Raw genomic sequence first — 15,522 nt, forward strand, 5'->3', positions numbered from 1 at the left:
AGGAGGACTGGGAGTTGAAAGCCAGTCTCAGGAATGGCAAGGCTTTAAGAACTCAGTGAGACCTTGTCTCTAAATAAAATCTAAAATAGGGCTGGGGTTGTGACTCACTGTTTGGGTGTCCCTGACTTCAATCCCTGGTACCCCCTTAAAATTGTTTTTTTAGATTCTGCACAGCAGGGAAGGAAAGAGAAAATACTAGAGAATGATATTGATCAAACTATGTTGTTATATCATGCACATGTACAAATATGTAACAATGAATCCCATTATTATATATAATTATAACATACCAATCAAAATACAAAAAATAATAGAGACGGTGTTTCTAAGTTTAAAAAAATCTGTGGGGCTGGGGTTATGGCTCAGCGGTAGAGTGCTCACCTTGCACATGCAAGGCCCTGGGTTTGATCCTCAGCACTACATAAAAATAACTAACTAAATAAATAAATAAAGTTATAAAAAAAAAATCTGTGAAGACATAAAACACTTATAATGTGCAAAAATATTTCCATTTATATAAACTCAATCTAAACTACTGTGTCTTATCTGCTGATATCAGAAGCACTCCTTTACACCACCACTGCTAGGCATTTCTCTAACATTTTCTTTTAGTAACCACTTTAAAATACAGTACTACCTCAAACACTGACCTTCATCTCCAATTTCTTCTTCACACATTGGCACAGGATCTCTAAGTAATAATAAAGGACAGACAGTAAAATGGAGTTCAGAGAGGAAAAGTGGTAAAAGAGTGCATTAAACTTACTTTAGTTAGTCTTCATAATCCTATTCACTGACCCCCATCCCAAGCCTACACATCACTATCAACGTGAACCATATGGGCAGACTGGGATAGCAGAGAGAAATCTTTTCCTATCACAACAGAAAAATCTCATTTTTATCCTTCTTTCTGCTTCATTTTCATTTCCACTTCCAGAAACAAGTAAAGGAAAAATTCTCTTTTCTCCAACTCCACTCATTATCCAGTCTTCACTGATATTCTTACTATTCAATGACTACTTTGCCTCCTTTTCCATCCCAACCCAACTTCTTTTTTCTCCTACCATATCTCCTTGAAAAACCCATCCTTGCTTCATATAGCCAACTCACCTAATCATACCTATCCAATGAATCATCCCTTTCCATCAATTTATACCCTTTTCCCTAACCTGAAGGCTATTTTCTACTTTCCACTTTTAGTTAACAATATTAGGTTTGAAAATAGGAGGAAAATATCTATTATTTCTATAAAATTTGAATACTGTTAATGATGAACTATCCAAATTTCAAGCAAGTTATTTTAACCTTTTGGGACTCAGTCAACTAATCTGTAAAATGAAGAAATTAGTTTAGTTAAGCACTCCAAAATGTAGCTAACAAATTTCTGGACTCAACTATAAGGATTCTAAAACTAGAGATCTGAGGTAGAATGCAGGAATTTTTTTAAAGGTACCCAAATGAATCTTCTGATCAAAAAATTTAGGAATTATTAATAAATGATGAGGATCCTTTTAGTCTTATATTCCAAAATTCTATGCTGCCATTTTCTGATAAAAATTGTTATAAAAGGAGTACAAATGAATTAAATAGGCCTTTGTAGGCTGATCTGCAGCACAGTTTATATTTTCTTCTGATAACAGCTGACTTGCAACTTGTAAAATATGTTTACCAACTAGTGACCATAAATATTAAAATACTGAGTCCTTGAAGTAAAACAATAAAAATTATTTTTTTAGAATTATATGCCCAATCACTTTTTCACAGGATTTTTCACAACTAAGATTTGGCTCACGTTAAAAACAAAGGTAGAAAAGGCATGCTCATTAGGATCATTTATTTTGCTAGTTCACTGGTAGGGCTTTGTATATCACTGGAGCAAAGCCTAGAGAAGTCTAGATCATTGAGAGAATTCAGGCCATTAAAATGTCTAAAGAACAGTCTCATTCAAATGTTTAGATTGCCAGGATTTTACCTGCCCAGAAGCACACTAGATCATTCACTTCTGAACTACACTTACATATTCTAGTTCTGGTAACTTCCAACAAGTAATTCTCATTATAAACAAGTGTTCCGTGGTTAATATTCTGGATTAAAGACATGTTACAACATGTGGGGACTAAGCAAGTATAGACAGCACTTAAAGAGATGATGACACATTGGCACTATGTTAATTTAAGTGAACCTATATATTTATGAATAAATGAATAATAATAAAATGATAAAAAGTAGAAATGGTAACTGAATTATATTTAAATCAGTTTTCTCTTTAAAAAGATACACTTAATTAAATTTGTACAAAATAGCACTATAAATTGCAGGAAAGTGTGTCCATTTATTTTCTCTTTTTTTTCAACATAAAAATCTACAGTGAATGCCATTATGTAAGTGAATTCTTTGAATATCAAGAATGATGCAATTGTTGCTATGGTGACTACTCATTTTATTGAATAAATTGTGGATGGGTTCAAAGCATTATTTCAAAAATCAAATTTCAGTATATTAACTATGCTTGATAAATCTCTTTCTTTTGGTACCTATTAAACAATACTATAAGCCCTCTTTGGTGATGACCAATTAAGTAACTTCTATTAAAAGCCAGGCTTGAGTTGCCAAGGAAAGAAAACTTCCAATAGTTTTTTAAATGAAACACTCAAGTACATTCAAAGAAACAAAGACACTAAGCTTTAACTTTCTAGAGTAATTGAAATGTACTATTGAAAAGTAACATGATCTCACATGTCTTTGTTCCTTCACTGTCATAATTTTGCTTCTAACCTAAATTATTAACTAAGTATAAGACTAGAAGGCTGCTGACTTTTCGGTTTCCAATTAAACTAAAACGAGAGCTAGTTCAAAGTTAAAGCAGTTTTGACAAAGAGAAATTTCTCCTAGGCATGTGAAAATACTGATGATTTTCACATTCAAAATCTTATAAAACAGTTAGGTACAAAGCCTATATTTTAAACTAGCAAGGATAACTGTAGACTCCAACTACATGCATTCCTCAGGAATAAGGAAAAGTACTAAGGCTTCTCCCCTTGCTTATGATCTTCCATTAAGGGGGTTCCCAGCGATGGCAGGCTTCATCGGCATCTGTTTTTAGGTGGCTTGCTGGTTTTGAGACTACTCAAAACTGAACAGTATTTTGAGGATCTGCTCCAGATCTCATCCTTGCCTAACTACATAACACTAAGTATTTAAAGAATGGGGTGGGGGCATGACTGTGACCCGTTCCCCTTTCAACAAGGTGAAGTGCAGTCAGCTAAAAGGCCTGCTGACTTCGCAGCCCTCGAAGCCTAGGAGAGGAAGCTTGGGCATGGCAATAGGAAAGAGGTACCAGCAAGGGGGTCGGGCCGAGAGAACGAACAACAGGGTGGTCAGGCGCAAGGGAGAGAGCAGCATTTCAGCTTCTCTCCATCAGTCTTTCACAAATGGACTTACCTGTCTCCCTGTTCTACCTTCTCTTCTCATCTCTCTCGCAACGAGCGACCCCTACCTCCTGGAGAGAGAGAGTGTTTGTGTGTGTGTGTGTGTGTGTGTGTGGTGACAACAACCTCAGCACCCTGGCTGGGGACAGGGGTTTGGAGGGGGTGGGGACGCAGTTCCTCCACAGGCCCGGAACTCCCCCGAACGGCCCTCGAAGAAAAGGGGGCGGGAGGAGCCCGCCTGACGCCGACCGAGGGCTCAAACCCGGCCTGGGAGACCAACCCTGGCAGGGGCTGACGTGCAGCTCCTTTAGGTTTCAATGGTGGCCTTTCGGGGAGGAGGAGAGAGGTGACAAGGGGCTGGGGGTGATGTGGCCTCCCCTCCCCCTCGCTCGGCTGGCTGTTTACCTTCTCGATACTTCTTGCGGAGCCGCCGGTGGACGCTCTTCACCACCCCGGAGAGCTTCTCCTGCTCTAGCTTCCGCTCTTGATCCCGGGGCTGCGGAGTGCTCGGGGGCCCGGCCCCCTGCCCGCGAGCCACACGTCGGCCGTCGGCCCCTGGCTCCATATCGCAGCCGCCGCCACCGCCGCCGCCGCCCCTCAGGCCCCCGCAGACGCTCCCCTGACGGAGGAGGTGGGGAAGGAGGAGGCAGCAGCGGAGGCAGCAGCCGGAGGAGGCAGAGGAGCCGGAGCGACAGCTTCGGAGGTGGCCCCTTAATCAAACGCCCAAGCCGATTGGTGGACTATGGAGGGCTGGGCGGAAACGGAATAGCCCTGGAACCAATGGACAGAGAGCGGCGGCGGCGCACCCGGTTGTTTGGGAAAGCGAGCAGCTGGAGGAGGCGGGGCTCACAGGCGGAGGGGTGCTGAGGCGGTGGGAAAGCGGGGCCCAGGGCGCCCATCTACGCCGCCCCTCCCCGGATTTTGTGCGCAGGCGCAATGGTGCGGCCTGGGGGATTCGCGCAGTGAGCAATGCGCTTGCGCATCTTAATTTGCTTAGTTTGGGCTTCATTCTACCATCCAGGTTTTGCAGTTTTGTGGCTTTTCCACCCGCTGTTTTATAATTTAGTGTCATGCTGCCAGAGTCCTCTACCTGAGCCTTCCCTGCACCCTATCACATCTATGCAGATTTCCTTTAGCTTTCTAGATACTCTTTACAATGACTTGACATCACCGGAATTTTACATTTCAGCTGACTAAGGCTTACATGCTTTCTTTGGCTCAAGAAGAGGCCAGGGTACCAAAGGCTGGTATAACTCACCCACCAAAAGTGATTAATGCTACTCTTGATGGTTAAAGGACACAGAAAATGGGGAAAGGCAAGGCCAAGAAAAGCAATAGGAGATGTGGGAGGACAGAGATGGAAAGACAGAAGGCCCACAACTGATGTTCTTAAGAACATTTGACAAAAATGTTGCAGGAAGCCTGGCCTAATTCACCTCAGAACTATAAGCGCTTTAAAAGTCCACTCAGGTGACCTCAGGACTAACCTCTTTAATATGGAAGGTTAGTGTTTGCCCAGGGTACCTAAGTGGGGTTAGCAACCTGCTCACCCTTCTCCACTTCTTTTCCTACTCTTGGGAAGCTCTTGCAGAATATGATTGCAGACTTCTGCTCCAGAGAGCTGGAACACTGCTCTCCAGAAGAGACTGCAGTAGCACCTAAAGTGGTACATGGGGCTGCTGAAGTTTCAGAGATCCAATAGGCAGAGAATCATGAATGAATTGTGTTAAGAGTGTGAACTATGTCCTCATTACAGTTGTGATTGTATGACATTGTATGGAAATTGTTACAATGAAAACCTTTTGATCAATGATTTTAGAAATCTGAATAAAGTTCACATTATGTCATTGTTTCATATGCTACTTTCTGGATAATGAAGACCCTGAAGAGCAAAGCAGTATCCTTATTCTCTAGATCACAGAAGTGAAAGGAGATTGGTGGAAGAGTGTCCCTACCAGCACAGTGAAGAGGCAGATCAAACAGAGACAGAGACAGATAACCTTCAAAAGAACTAATTATAATTTTAAAAGAAATCAGGAGGAAGTACCTAATATATTGAGACTGTGGTGGTCTTATTTGCAGGAATTTCATTTGGAAAGAAAGGAGAGCTTGAATGGCATACCTGTTTTGTTTTGTTTTGGTTTTTTGTTTGTATTTTAGCATATCTGGGAGGCAAATACAGGAGAAATATATTATAGAAAGCATTAAATTTCATTTGTATTAATTGATAAAGAAAGCTTTCCTCCATATTCCTAGCAAACAAATTTTAATACCTTTTAAAAATTAAAGATGTTAACTGAAGGAAATTTGGAAAATACAGAAAGAAGTAAAGAAAATTAAAGTCACCTGGAAACCCACCACTGAGAGAAAAAAAAAACTATTGATGGTTTTTATTTGTTTGTATATATTGATGAGATATTTATGGATGGCTATGATAATCTCCATTATGAATAAGCTACAATGTCATCAGTTAATCCCCAGTTATTCTATATTTATATGTCTCCATTTTTTTTTTCTGTATTCCAAATAATCCTGTGTCAAGCACTTTTTGAGTAGGGCTGAGGCTGTAGCTCAGTGGTAGAGCACCTGCCTCGAAAGTGTGGATACTGGGTTCCATTCTCAGTGCCACATAAAAATAAATAAATAAAGATATTGTGTCCATCTACAACTAAAAAATATTTTAAAAACAAAACAACAAAAAAAAAACACCTTTGTACACAGGTTTGCCCAGTTTCTTTAATAATACATTTCATTAGGCTAACTCTCTAACCAAAACAGGCATTACTGAATCAAAAGATTGAAAATATTATTTTTGATGTATATTGTCCAACCTCATTTCCCAAAAGATGGGGCAGTTTATGTCACCTCTGGATGTACCTGTGGATGTCTATCTCACTGCACCCTTACCTAGATTAAGTATTACAGTTTACAAAGTCATTCATGAGATTTTTTAAAAGGCCTGTATTTTTAAGAAACAATAGGAACTTTCTGTAGTTTCATAACTATCTCTTCTGGCTGACATAATCTTTAAACTAGAAGAACAAATAAAAGGAACTTATTTAAATAAGAAGTTATTTAAATAAGAACTTATTTATTTAACTTAAATAAAAGGAACTTATTTATCTAGAGTCAAGCAAATTGAAGAACACCATTTTTTTGTTTTTTGACTTCTCACTTTTTTCAGAAGCAACTCAAGAATTGTAAGTTGGATAGACAGATTTTATTTTAAATTTGCGTAAAATTTAAATTCCTTGGTAAAAGGGATTCACTGAAAGAAGATCTTTTGACACCATATTCAACCATATCCTATGCCCAGAAAAATGTCAGTATTTTTCCCTACATATAGTGGCAGTTTTTATTGAATGTAAATATCTTATTTTAAGAAATTCATTGTTATCATTATCATAATCATTATTTTTATTTTGTTGGTGCTATAGATTGAACCCAGGGCCTTTCAAATACTAGGCAATTTATCTACCACTGAGTTGCATCCACAGCTTATTATTGTTATTTTAAATGACCATTAGGGAAAGAGGATGTTGGAATAAAACACTATTCACTGTGCAACACAAATCAGCCTGGGAGGAAAAGGCCTTTCTAAAGCACTAAACTGCAGGTAACTCAATTTATCATCATAATTTTTGCTTTACCTAACAACTTCTGAACCCTCTTCCATGACATTTAGTGTGTCATAGAAAATTTCCTGGGTCAAAGAACCACTTCGACAAGTGGTAAGAAAAAATACTTTGACCTTTTGGTTTACAGTTATATACCTTGTAAGAAAAACAAGTTTCTATAGTTGATGGAAAGAGTCAGCATACTATAATAACAAAGTATTTCTATTCTCAATGGAAGTTCAAAAAATACTAATCAGTAATGAAAGCAAACTTTTAAAATCCCTCTCACAGTCTGGCATTTGGCATCAAGTTCACCAGTAGGTTTTGGGTGCACCCTAGAAAAGTTTAGTCTATTTCATTCTGCGTTTACTGAGTAATCCTGTAAAAAAAAGAGAGAGAGAGAGAGAGAGAGAGAGAGAGAGAGAGAAGACTACATATTTTTCACTAATTTTTAAATATTATCTACTATTTTTTGGCCTTCTTTATCATCAAAATCCTAAAAACAATTACGTTTTAATGTAGTATAATAAAAGTATAAATACTAAAGATATTTATAAAACATATAGCAATGTATATAAATGATGCAAAAAAAAGACTTATAACTGAAGATAAAGCTACATTCCAAATTGGACAAATCTTTAGCTCATGATGTTTTATGGTTTGTATATGAGAAATTCCCTAAAAGCTCATATGTGAGACAATGTGAGAGGGTTCAAAGGGGAAATGATTAGGTTGTGAAAGCCTTAAACTAATCAGTGAATTAATCCCTAATGGGATTAACTGAGTGGTAAAAACTGAAGGTAGGTGGGGTGTGGATGGAGTAGGCAGAGCATTGAGGGCATGGCTTTGGGGTTTATATTTGTATTTGGTGAGTGGAATCTCTCTGCTCTCTGATCATGTGAGCTGCTTCCCTCTGCCACACTCTTCCACAATGATGTCCTGCCTCTCCAGGAGCCCCAAGGAATGGAGTCAACCTTTTATGGACTAAGACCTCTGAAACCATGAGCCCTCAAACTTTTCTTCCTCTACAATTCTTCTGGTTGGGTCCTTTTATTCACAGAAGTGAAAAACCTGACTAAAACATGATTATTTAGAAATATAAGTTTTAGAAATTCAGCTAAAATGAGGACTCGAAAAGTAAAATCAATGTTATCTGAAAATATTTACCCATTATTTATATACTTCTTACCGATTAATATAAAAATACCAATGAAGTTTAGGATCTGATTTCTATGAATCCACAATTTTAAAAGGTAGATATAACATTTGTTGGGTACATCAAAATCAAAAATAATTTTGCTTGTTTCGAATTTTGCAAAAATTTTTTTGGAAAATGTATTTTTTTAACTTAATGTTTTGATAGAAATAAAAGGGTGGAGCAAGAAAACATTTCATTGGTATATTCTCATCCAGTAAGGCAGATTGCAAATTTAAACCCCTTCTATTTGTGGAAAAAATAGGATTATTTACTTTAAAAATTTTGTTTATGAATCCAATACGTCTCCTGCAATTCTTAATATATCTGTCAGCCTGAAAAATCTATAATATTACACAAAGATTAGCTACCTTGCCAATCTTAATTATGATACACAATAGTCAGGGTAGTATTAACTATAGCATGTGATAACCATTAGTTAATTCCTAACTCCAAATGCAACTATAAAATTTATAATATGTTTGTGATATACTAATTAATGGAATATATTCAACATTCATAACAAGGCTAATACAGGGATAGCTCTAAATAGAAAATAATGTTAAATTATTCCCTTATAATGAAGTATACAACTTAGAGATTCTCTGTGTTCTGATTCTGGTTTTGCATCAACCACCAGAGAAAGGTACTTCAGTTGTCTGAGTTTGCTTTTTTTTCCTTTCTCTCTCTCTTTGTCAAATGTACAAAAAAGAAATTATATTTGACTAGTGTTTTTTAATTAATTTATTTATTACCTTTTGTATCATGACTTAAGAACAAATACATTTTACATTGGGAATCAGTATACTTGGACATATACTGTTCACATTTATATATATATATATATATATATATATATATATATATATATATATATATAAATTTTACAAAATAATACTTTGCAAAGTAAAATGCATCTTGGCATTTTCAACTTTGTTATTTTTAACACCACAGAGCACACTACATTAATTTCAAGGCCCTTTAATGAGTCATTGTCTAAGATTTAGAAAACACTGGCAATTTGAAACATCTCTTTGACCCCTGAACCAAAGTAATTCTGTGACTCACGTAAATTTTTTTTTAGAAAATTTTATGAGATGTTCCTGTCTGTTCCTGGAACTGAAGCTACTCAGTTCCTTTGAGGCATTATTTTTATTTTGGGGGTATTTCCCACACTATGAGTGCAGGCTCAGGTAAGTGAAATGTCTGTTTGCAGGAAAACAAATAATAAATCAGAAACTATAGGGAATCTTTTGGTCTGTTGAGGAAAACTATGGAGCTGTGGACAGAAAACAAATCATACTGCATGATTCCACTTATATAAAATTCTGGAAAATACTAGTGAATCTATAGTAACAGAAAATAGGTCAGTGATTGTATGGGACTAAGGTGGGGGAACAGGTAGGAAGTTTGATAAAGGGGCATAAGGATTATTTTGAGGATGTGGATATTTTTATTATCCATATTTTGGTGATGATTTCTCAAGTTTCTATATATATCAAAATTTATCAAACTATAGTTTTTAACTCAATAAAGATGTTAAAAATAATTATATGCCAGACATTCTGATAGGCTATCTTTGGTAGCAAAAATAAAACAAAACATTATATTTTCATAAAGTTTGCAATTGCCATCAAGAGAATGCATAACAATGAAATTCTTATTTATTTACTTCTTATGTAAGTAGAAATTTGGTACCTAGATCAACCAAATATTCTATCATTTTAGTGTGAAAGTAACAAGGGTTCAGTATCTGGAGGCATCTTAGCAGGGCTTTTCTCCCCACTCAGGAGGGTGCAAGCCACCTAAGAAATTAAAGTCTAGAATAATTAGTGAAAAACAAAAGACAGAGTCAGAAAAGACAGTTTTAAAGATGGAGCCCTGATAGGTCCAGTCCACACAGGAATTGGAGCTAGATGATTAGAAAATGGCTCCCATGGTTTATTTAAGGGGGTACATCAAAGGCAAGGATAAGGTTTCAGGAGTGGAATCTTGCTTCATGATGTCTTGCAGTAAGCAGGTTGATTGGCATCTTGGCAGGTCACCCCATCTCCAGTGCTGTGTGGGACCTTTGGCAGAGCTTGAATAGGACTCACAATGTGTCTGGGAAGTCAACCAGAGGAAATATCCACTGGTAGTTCCCAGACACCATATTCTCCTATTCATTAGGCTGTGATGTGTGATGTAGTCCACACACAGCCCACGAATGAGTCTTGACACTTCAGCATATCAGTTAACTGAGAACACAAGTAAAAATGGAAGAGAGGGATAACAAATTATCTCTGAATATTAGTCTCTTACCCTTTCCCATGGCTTTAAAATAAAAAAAAATAGGCAAAATTTTAAATTCTTAAGCTAGTCTAATTCTAAATAGTTGATAGGGATAGAGGGATAGAGACTAAAAATATTAGTAGGAGTTTTATGTTGAGTTAAAACTATGAGCTTCTTAGGTGTAGAAATATATATATATGTATATATATATATATATATATATATATATATATAATTAATAAATATTATATATAATATACATATATATATATATTATATTTACTTATTTATTTAAGGAAATTGTCCATTGAAGTGTCAAACCAGTTAAGGAAGTAGTGTTAGGTAGTTGAAGAGAAGCACAGTTCTTTTTTGTTTTGTTTTACTCTTGGTTCACATTACATGTTTCAGGGAAAACATCAGATGGGGAAAGCCTTTTGTTTGTTAGCTATTTAAAAATAATTATCTGCCAAATAGATTGTAGCCTATAATAAATTGGCATAAGAGGTTTATAAAACAATAATTAGCAATTAACTTTTCAATTAAAGGAACATTACCATAAGTGACATGGCATTTTAAAGTAGAGATATTAAGTGAAGAAAAGTTATGAACTAGATGATCTGAAGATATATGGCTAAACTTTCATATTTTGGGATAATACATTGTAATTTAACACATTTCTTTTTCTTTCTATTTTATTATAAGCCCCACCCTACCTATTTAACACTTGGATAATGAAAATATGCCTATCTTCCTTTGTTAAAAGATAAGTAACATTGGAAAGAACACTGTGGACTTAAAAAAAATAATCAGTTTTCATAAGGATAAACAATATGGCCAGTTGAAGAGAAGTCTTAGAAGCTAGAAAAGTGAAGAAAGAGGCCCTCATAGATAAACTCAGCTCATCTCATAATTTCAACCCATATTAAGAAAAAGGCCAGCAGTTCACTCCCAGAGTACAGGGATTTAATATAGCATGGATCATTTATCATTTATTTGCTCAAAATCCTGAAATTCAGGCAGGGATTAACAAAATAGTAGTTATTTGGCTGAACTTCTCTAAGAGAACACACTTTGAAGATTTCCCCCCTCACCCGGCTGACATGTATTGTCTATCATCTGGGAGCTCCAGGCCAGTGTCCTGAGCTTTCCACATGGTTGGATGAGCTAAGGTAGTTACACTTACATGGAAGATTACTTTCCCCAAAGCACAAAATTGGACACTTCCAAGCCATTTTCAGGCCAAACTGGTTTAATATATCTTGAGCAATACGACATTTCCTCTGGATCATAACATAAGCATCTCCCTCACCTGTAATGCCTTCCCCATGCCTTTTTTCCTAATTTGCATCCTGTATTTCCTCCAAGATCCAATAAAAAGAAGACTTTATTCATGAAAGTTTTCAATTATTCCATATTCCTGTGATAGCACTTTTCTTTTGAAATCTGATCAGTTTTACTATCCATATTATTCATGTTACCGTTTGGATATGAGATTGCCTTCAAAAACTCCTGTGTTAATGAAGGAATGTTTGGAAGTGAAATGACTGAGTTTTGATAGTTGTGACCTAATTAGTCCACCCTAGTTTGAATGAACTGACTGAGTGGTAACTATAGACAGGTGGGGGCATGGCTAGGGGTGGTGGTTACTGGGGATCTTCCCTGGAAGGATGCATCTTCCCTATGATCCCTATCTCTATCTCTCTCTTCCCTATGGTCCCCAACTCTATCTCTCTGCTTCCTTACTGCCATAAATGAAACAGCTTTCCTCTGCTGAGTCATTCCTTCATAATATGATGCCTTGCCTTGGACCCAGGGCAACAGAACCAGCCATCTGTAAACTTAGACCTTAAAACTATGTGCCCCATATAAACTTGTCCTCCTTTGAATTGTTTTTATCAGGTATTTTAGTCACAGGGATTAAAAAAAACTAAGTAAAACAAATTGATACTGAGAAGAGGGTTCTTTGCTTTAATTAGCACTGCCATGTGGTTCAGAAGTCTGTGAAACTAGTTTACTGGAGGAATTTTAAAACGTTTATAGATTCAGGCTGGAAAAGTTTTAGAATATTGTCAGTAGAACTTAAGGGGTGATTCTGGTGGGAGCTCAGACAAGAATGCCAATAGAACTACAGAATAAAGATTCTATTGGGAATTGAAATAGAGTCACTTATTTTATATTCTGGCAAAGAACTTGTCTATGTTTTTCCCATGTTGTGTAATTTTGTGTGGGGATGAATCTAAAACTCATGGATGAATTAATCTGGTGGAGCAAATTTCAAGGCAGCACAGCATTCAGGCAATGGCATGGATATTTCTGGCAGCTTTTAGCCCAGTTTATTGTGAGAATTGGAAGCAGAAAGTGGAACTAATGAATTTTAAAAAACTTTCTGTTTGTCCAGTAAAGCTGGGGTGAAGGAAGGTGTGCTTATTGAAGAGATTAAGTCCCCAAAAGAGATGTTAAGTACTTTGCACAGAGAAAGAAAAGATTTCCCAAGGATTGCTGCAGTCCGGCTGCAGCAAAATAACTGGGGAGTGACAAGCAACTTGTGTAGATTGATACAGCAGGAGTAGGAGCCGTTTATTGTAGGACAGGAGCGGTATTTATACATTTCACACAGCTTATCTTAATTAGCATAAACTAGATACATCAGTCAACCAATAAGGAATCTCCACACTTAATGGCTTGCTGGCGTTACTTCACAAACCACTCCCTCTGCAAAATGTCACGCGCCATCCAGACTTGTTTACAGACCTTAATATTAACCACTCCCTCTGGCAAAATGCCAGGCGCCATCCAGACTTGTTTATAGACCTTAACAAAGGATATCTCAGAAATTTGTAAGACTACACCCATGACAGACTCCAGGATATAGAAAATTTCTTTGAGATCATGGTGAGGGGATACCCTGTTGGCACAGAGAGACCTAGAAAGTTATTTCATCATGCTGAATCATGCAGGCACTCAGAGGCCACTAGTCCTGATTCCAGCGGAATTAGATATTGTGGGAGATATCAACTGTCCTTGGCACCACCCATGTGGTACAGGTTCTGTAGGAACAGAGGTTGCTGAAGTTGAGGGGTCAAGGATGTTTCCACAGAGATATCAAAATAATACCTGGGAAGTCAGATAAAGTGTAGCAGGTTTGGGGCTCCTGTAGGCTGCTGCTGAAAGAGTGAAGTGTAAAGTTGTGAAGCTGAAATTGAAGCTCGAATGGAGACCCCAAGAATTAAGAGATGCCAATAATGGGAACAATTTACTGAGAAAAGCTGCTCATTGTGGAGAGAGCTAGGCTAAAATAGAGCTCATGTGCACTGTGACATGCAAGGCCAAAGGGTTGGAGCTGCCCAAGCCTATGGAGAACATATCTCACATTCAGGTGTCCTAGATACTATATGTGGAGTTCTGGGGATTATTTATCTTGATGGGTTTTGGTCTTGTTTTGGTGCCATCCTTTTTTCTATGTCCCTATTACTCCCTTTTGGGAGGTTACTCTATGCCATTGGAGGATACATTTATGCTTATTGGATATATGTAACTTGATGTTGATTTTTACAGAAGCTTATAGCCAAAAGTTTGCCTTGAGTCTCAGGGGAGACTTGGAACTTGAACATTTGGGTGATGCTTTAAGAATATGGAAATCTTGGAGATTAATTAAATGTATTTCACACTGTGATATGAATTGAGCTTTGGGGGGCCAGGGACAGACTTTTATGGTTTGGCTATGAGGTCCTCCAAAAGGTCCTATTAATTTAAGAATAGTCACAGGTAAAATGATTAGATTGTGATGGGTGGTAACTGTAAGCTGGTGGGATGTGGTGGTAGGAGATGGGTCACTGGGGGTGTGGCCTGGAATGGTTCATCTGCAGTCTCTTCCTGCCCCCTTTCTCTGCTTGTGACCCTACCATCAGTTGAACATCCCTCTGCCGTACCTTGGCCCCAGAGCAATAGTGTCAGCCATCTATGGACTGATACATTTGAAACAGTGAACTCCGAATAAACTTTTACTCTTTTAAGTTGTTCTTGTCAGGCATTTTGGTCACAGTGATGAAAAAGCTAACTAAAACAATTCCTTTCTCACTAAAATATGTCACTGTATATTATGATTTACTTTCCTTTGCCTAATAAAAATGTATCTAGTATCCTTCATTCCTATGTGACCCTTGAGGACATAAACCAAGGACCATGTCTATACCACAGTGCTCAGCATATAATAGGTGCTAACTATTATATGCCAACAGTAAGAGCAGTTGGCTATATGCTGGGGCATTTTATTTCTTTTCAATGTTTTTCTACTTAAAGAATAAGTAATAAAAAGTAATGTACATCTTGAACTTAAATAGCTGCTTTAAAATCTATTAGAAAAGATGTTTACCTGGACTATTAAAGAATTTAAATTACTCTGTAGGTATAATGAGTTCAGATCATTTATTTTATTACATTTTTGTTAAAAAAAAAACACAACATTTGTTTTAACTTCATATCTCTTGCTCTTTTTTCACTGATCCAAAGAATCAAAAGCTTTTTAAGATGCTTAGGATCAGTGAGGTAAGTCTAGAAAATGAAGAGATAAAACTAGTTAGCATGGAAATAATGAGTAGAAATGTTTATTAACCTAATTGTCTTCAACTGATGAGAGAATTACAGAAACTTTAATAGTATCCCTTTTCTGAACCAAATCAGCTCTATCAACACAAGTAGAGCTGTGCCCAGTAGATTGACTGGTTCTGTTCTCTACTGTGCTATATGTTTGCCACAATTATGATTTGGAGAGTAATAAATATACCATTACAGTAATGAGGACAACTGACACAAATAGGAATGCAACCATGAATAGGTTGTAGCTAAAAAGCAGTGAATCCAATAAAAAAAAAAATTTTGGCTTACAAATGTGTCAGCATCTTCAGAAGTAGTTTGTTTTCAGTACACCGCAGTGATTTCAGTTTGAAGAAGTTTCTGAACTTTTAACTCAAGATAATGAGCCAGTTAATAGGAGACTGAGTTTTGTGTAGGA

The 15,522-nt window shown here is 37.0% G+C and overlaps 1 protein-coding gene across 1 annotated transcript in view; it reads right to left on the reverse strand.

Moving 5' to 3' along the window:
- The window catches only part of Samtor (S-adenosylmethionine sensor upstream of mTORC1), an 81,923-nt gene extending 77,766 nt beyond the window's left edge, over window positions 1-4,157 (reverse strand). Inside the window, exon 1 of the mRNA XM_027926498.2 lies at window positions 3,834-4,157. Within this exon, the coding sequence (XP_027782299.1) occupies window positions 3,834-3,993 (160 nt within the window). The 5' untranslated portion in view covers window positions 3,994-4,157. The remainder of the gene's footprint in view (window positions 1-3,833) is intronic.
- Window positions 4,158-15,522: the final 11,365 nt, after the last annotated feature.

Source organism: Marmota flaviventris, chromosome 1 (assembly GCF_047511675.1).
Source record: "Marmota flaviventris isolate mMarFla1 chromosome 1, mMarFla1.hap1, whole genome shotgun sequence".
In the NCBI taxonomy this organism is placed as follows: Eukaryota; Metazoa; Chordata; class Mammalia; order Rodentia; family Sciuridae; genus Marmota; species Marmota flaviventris.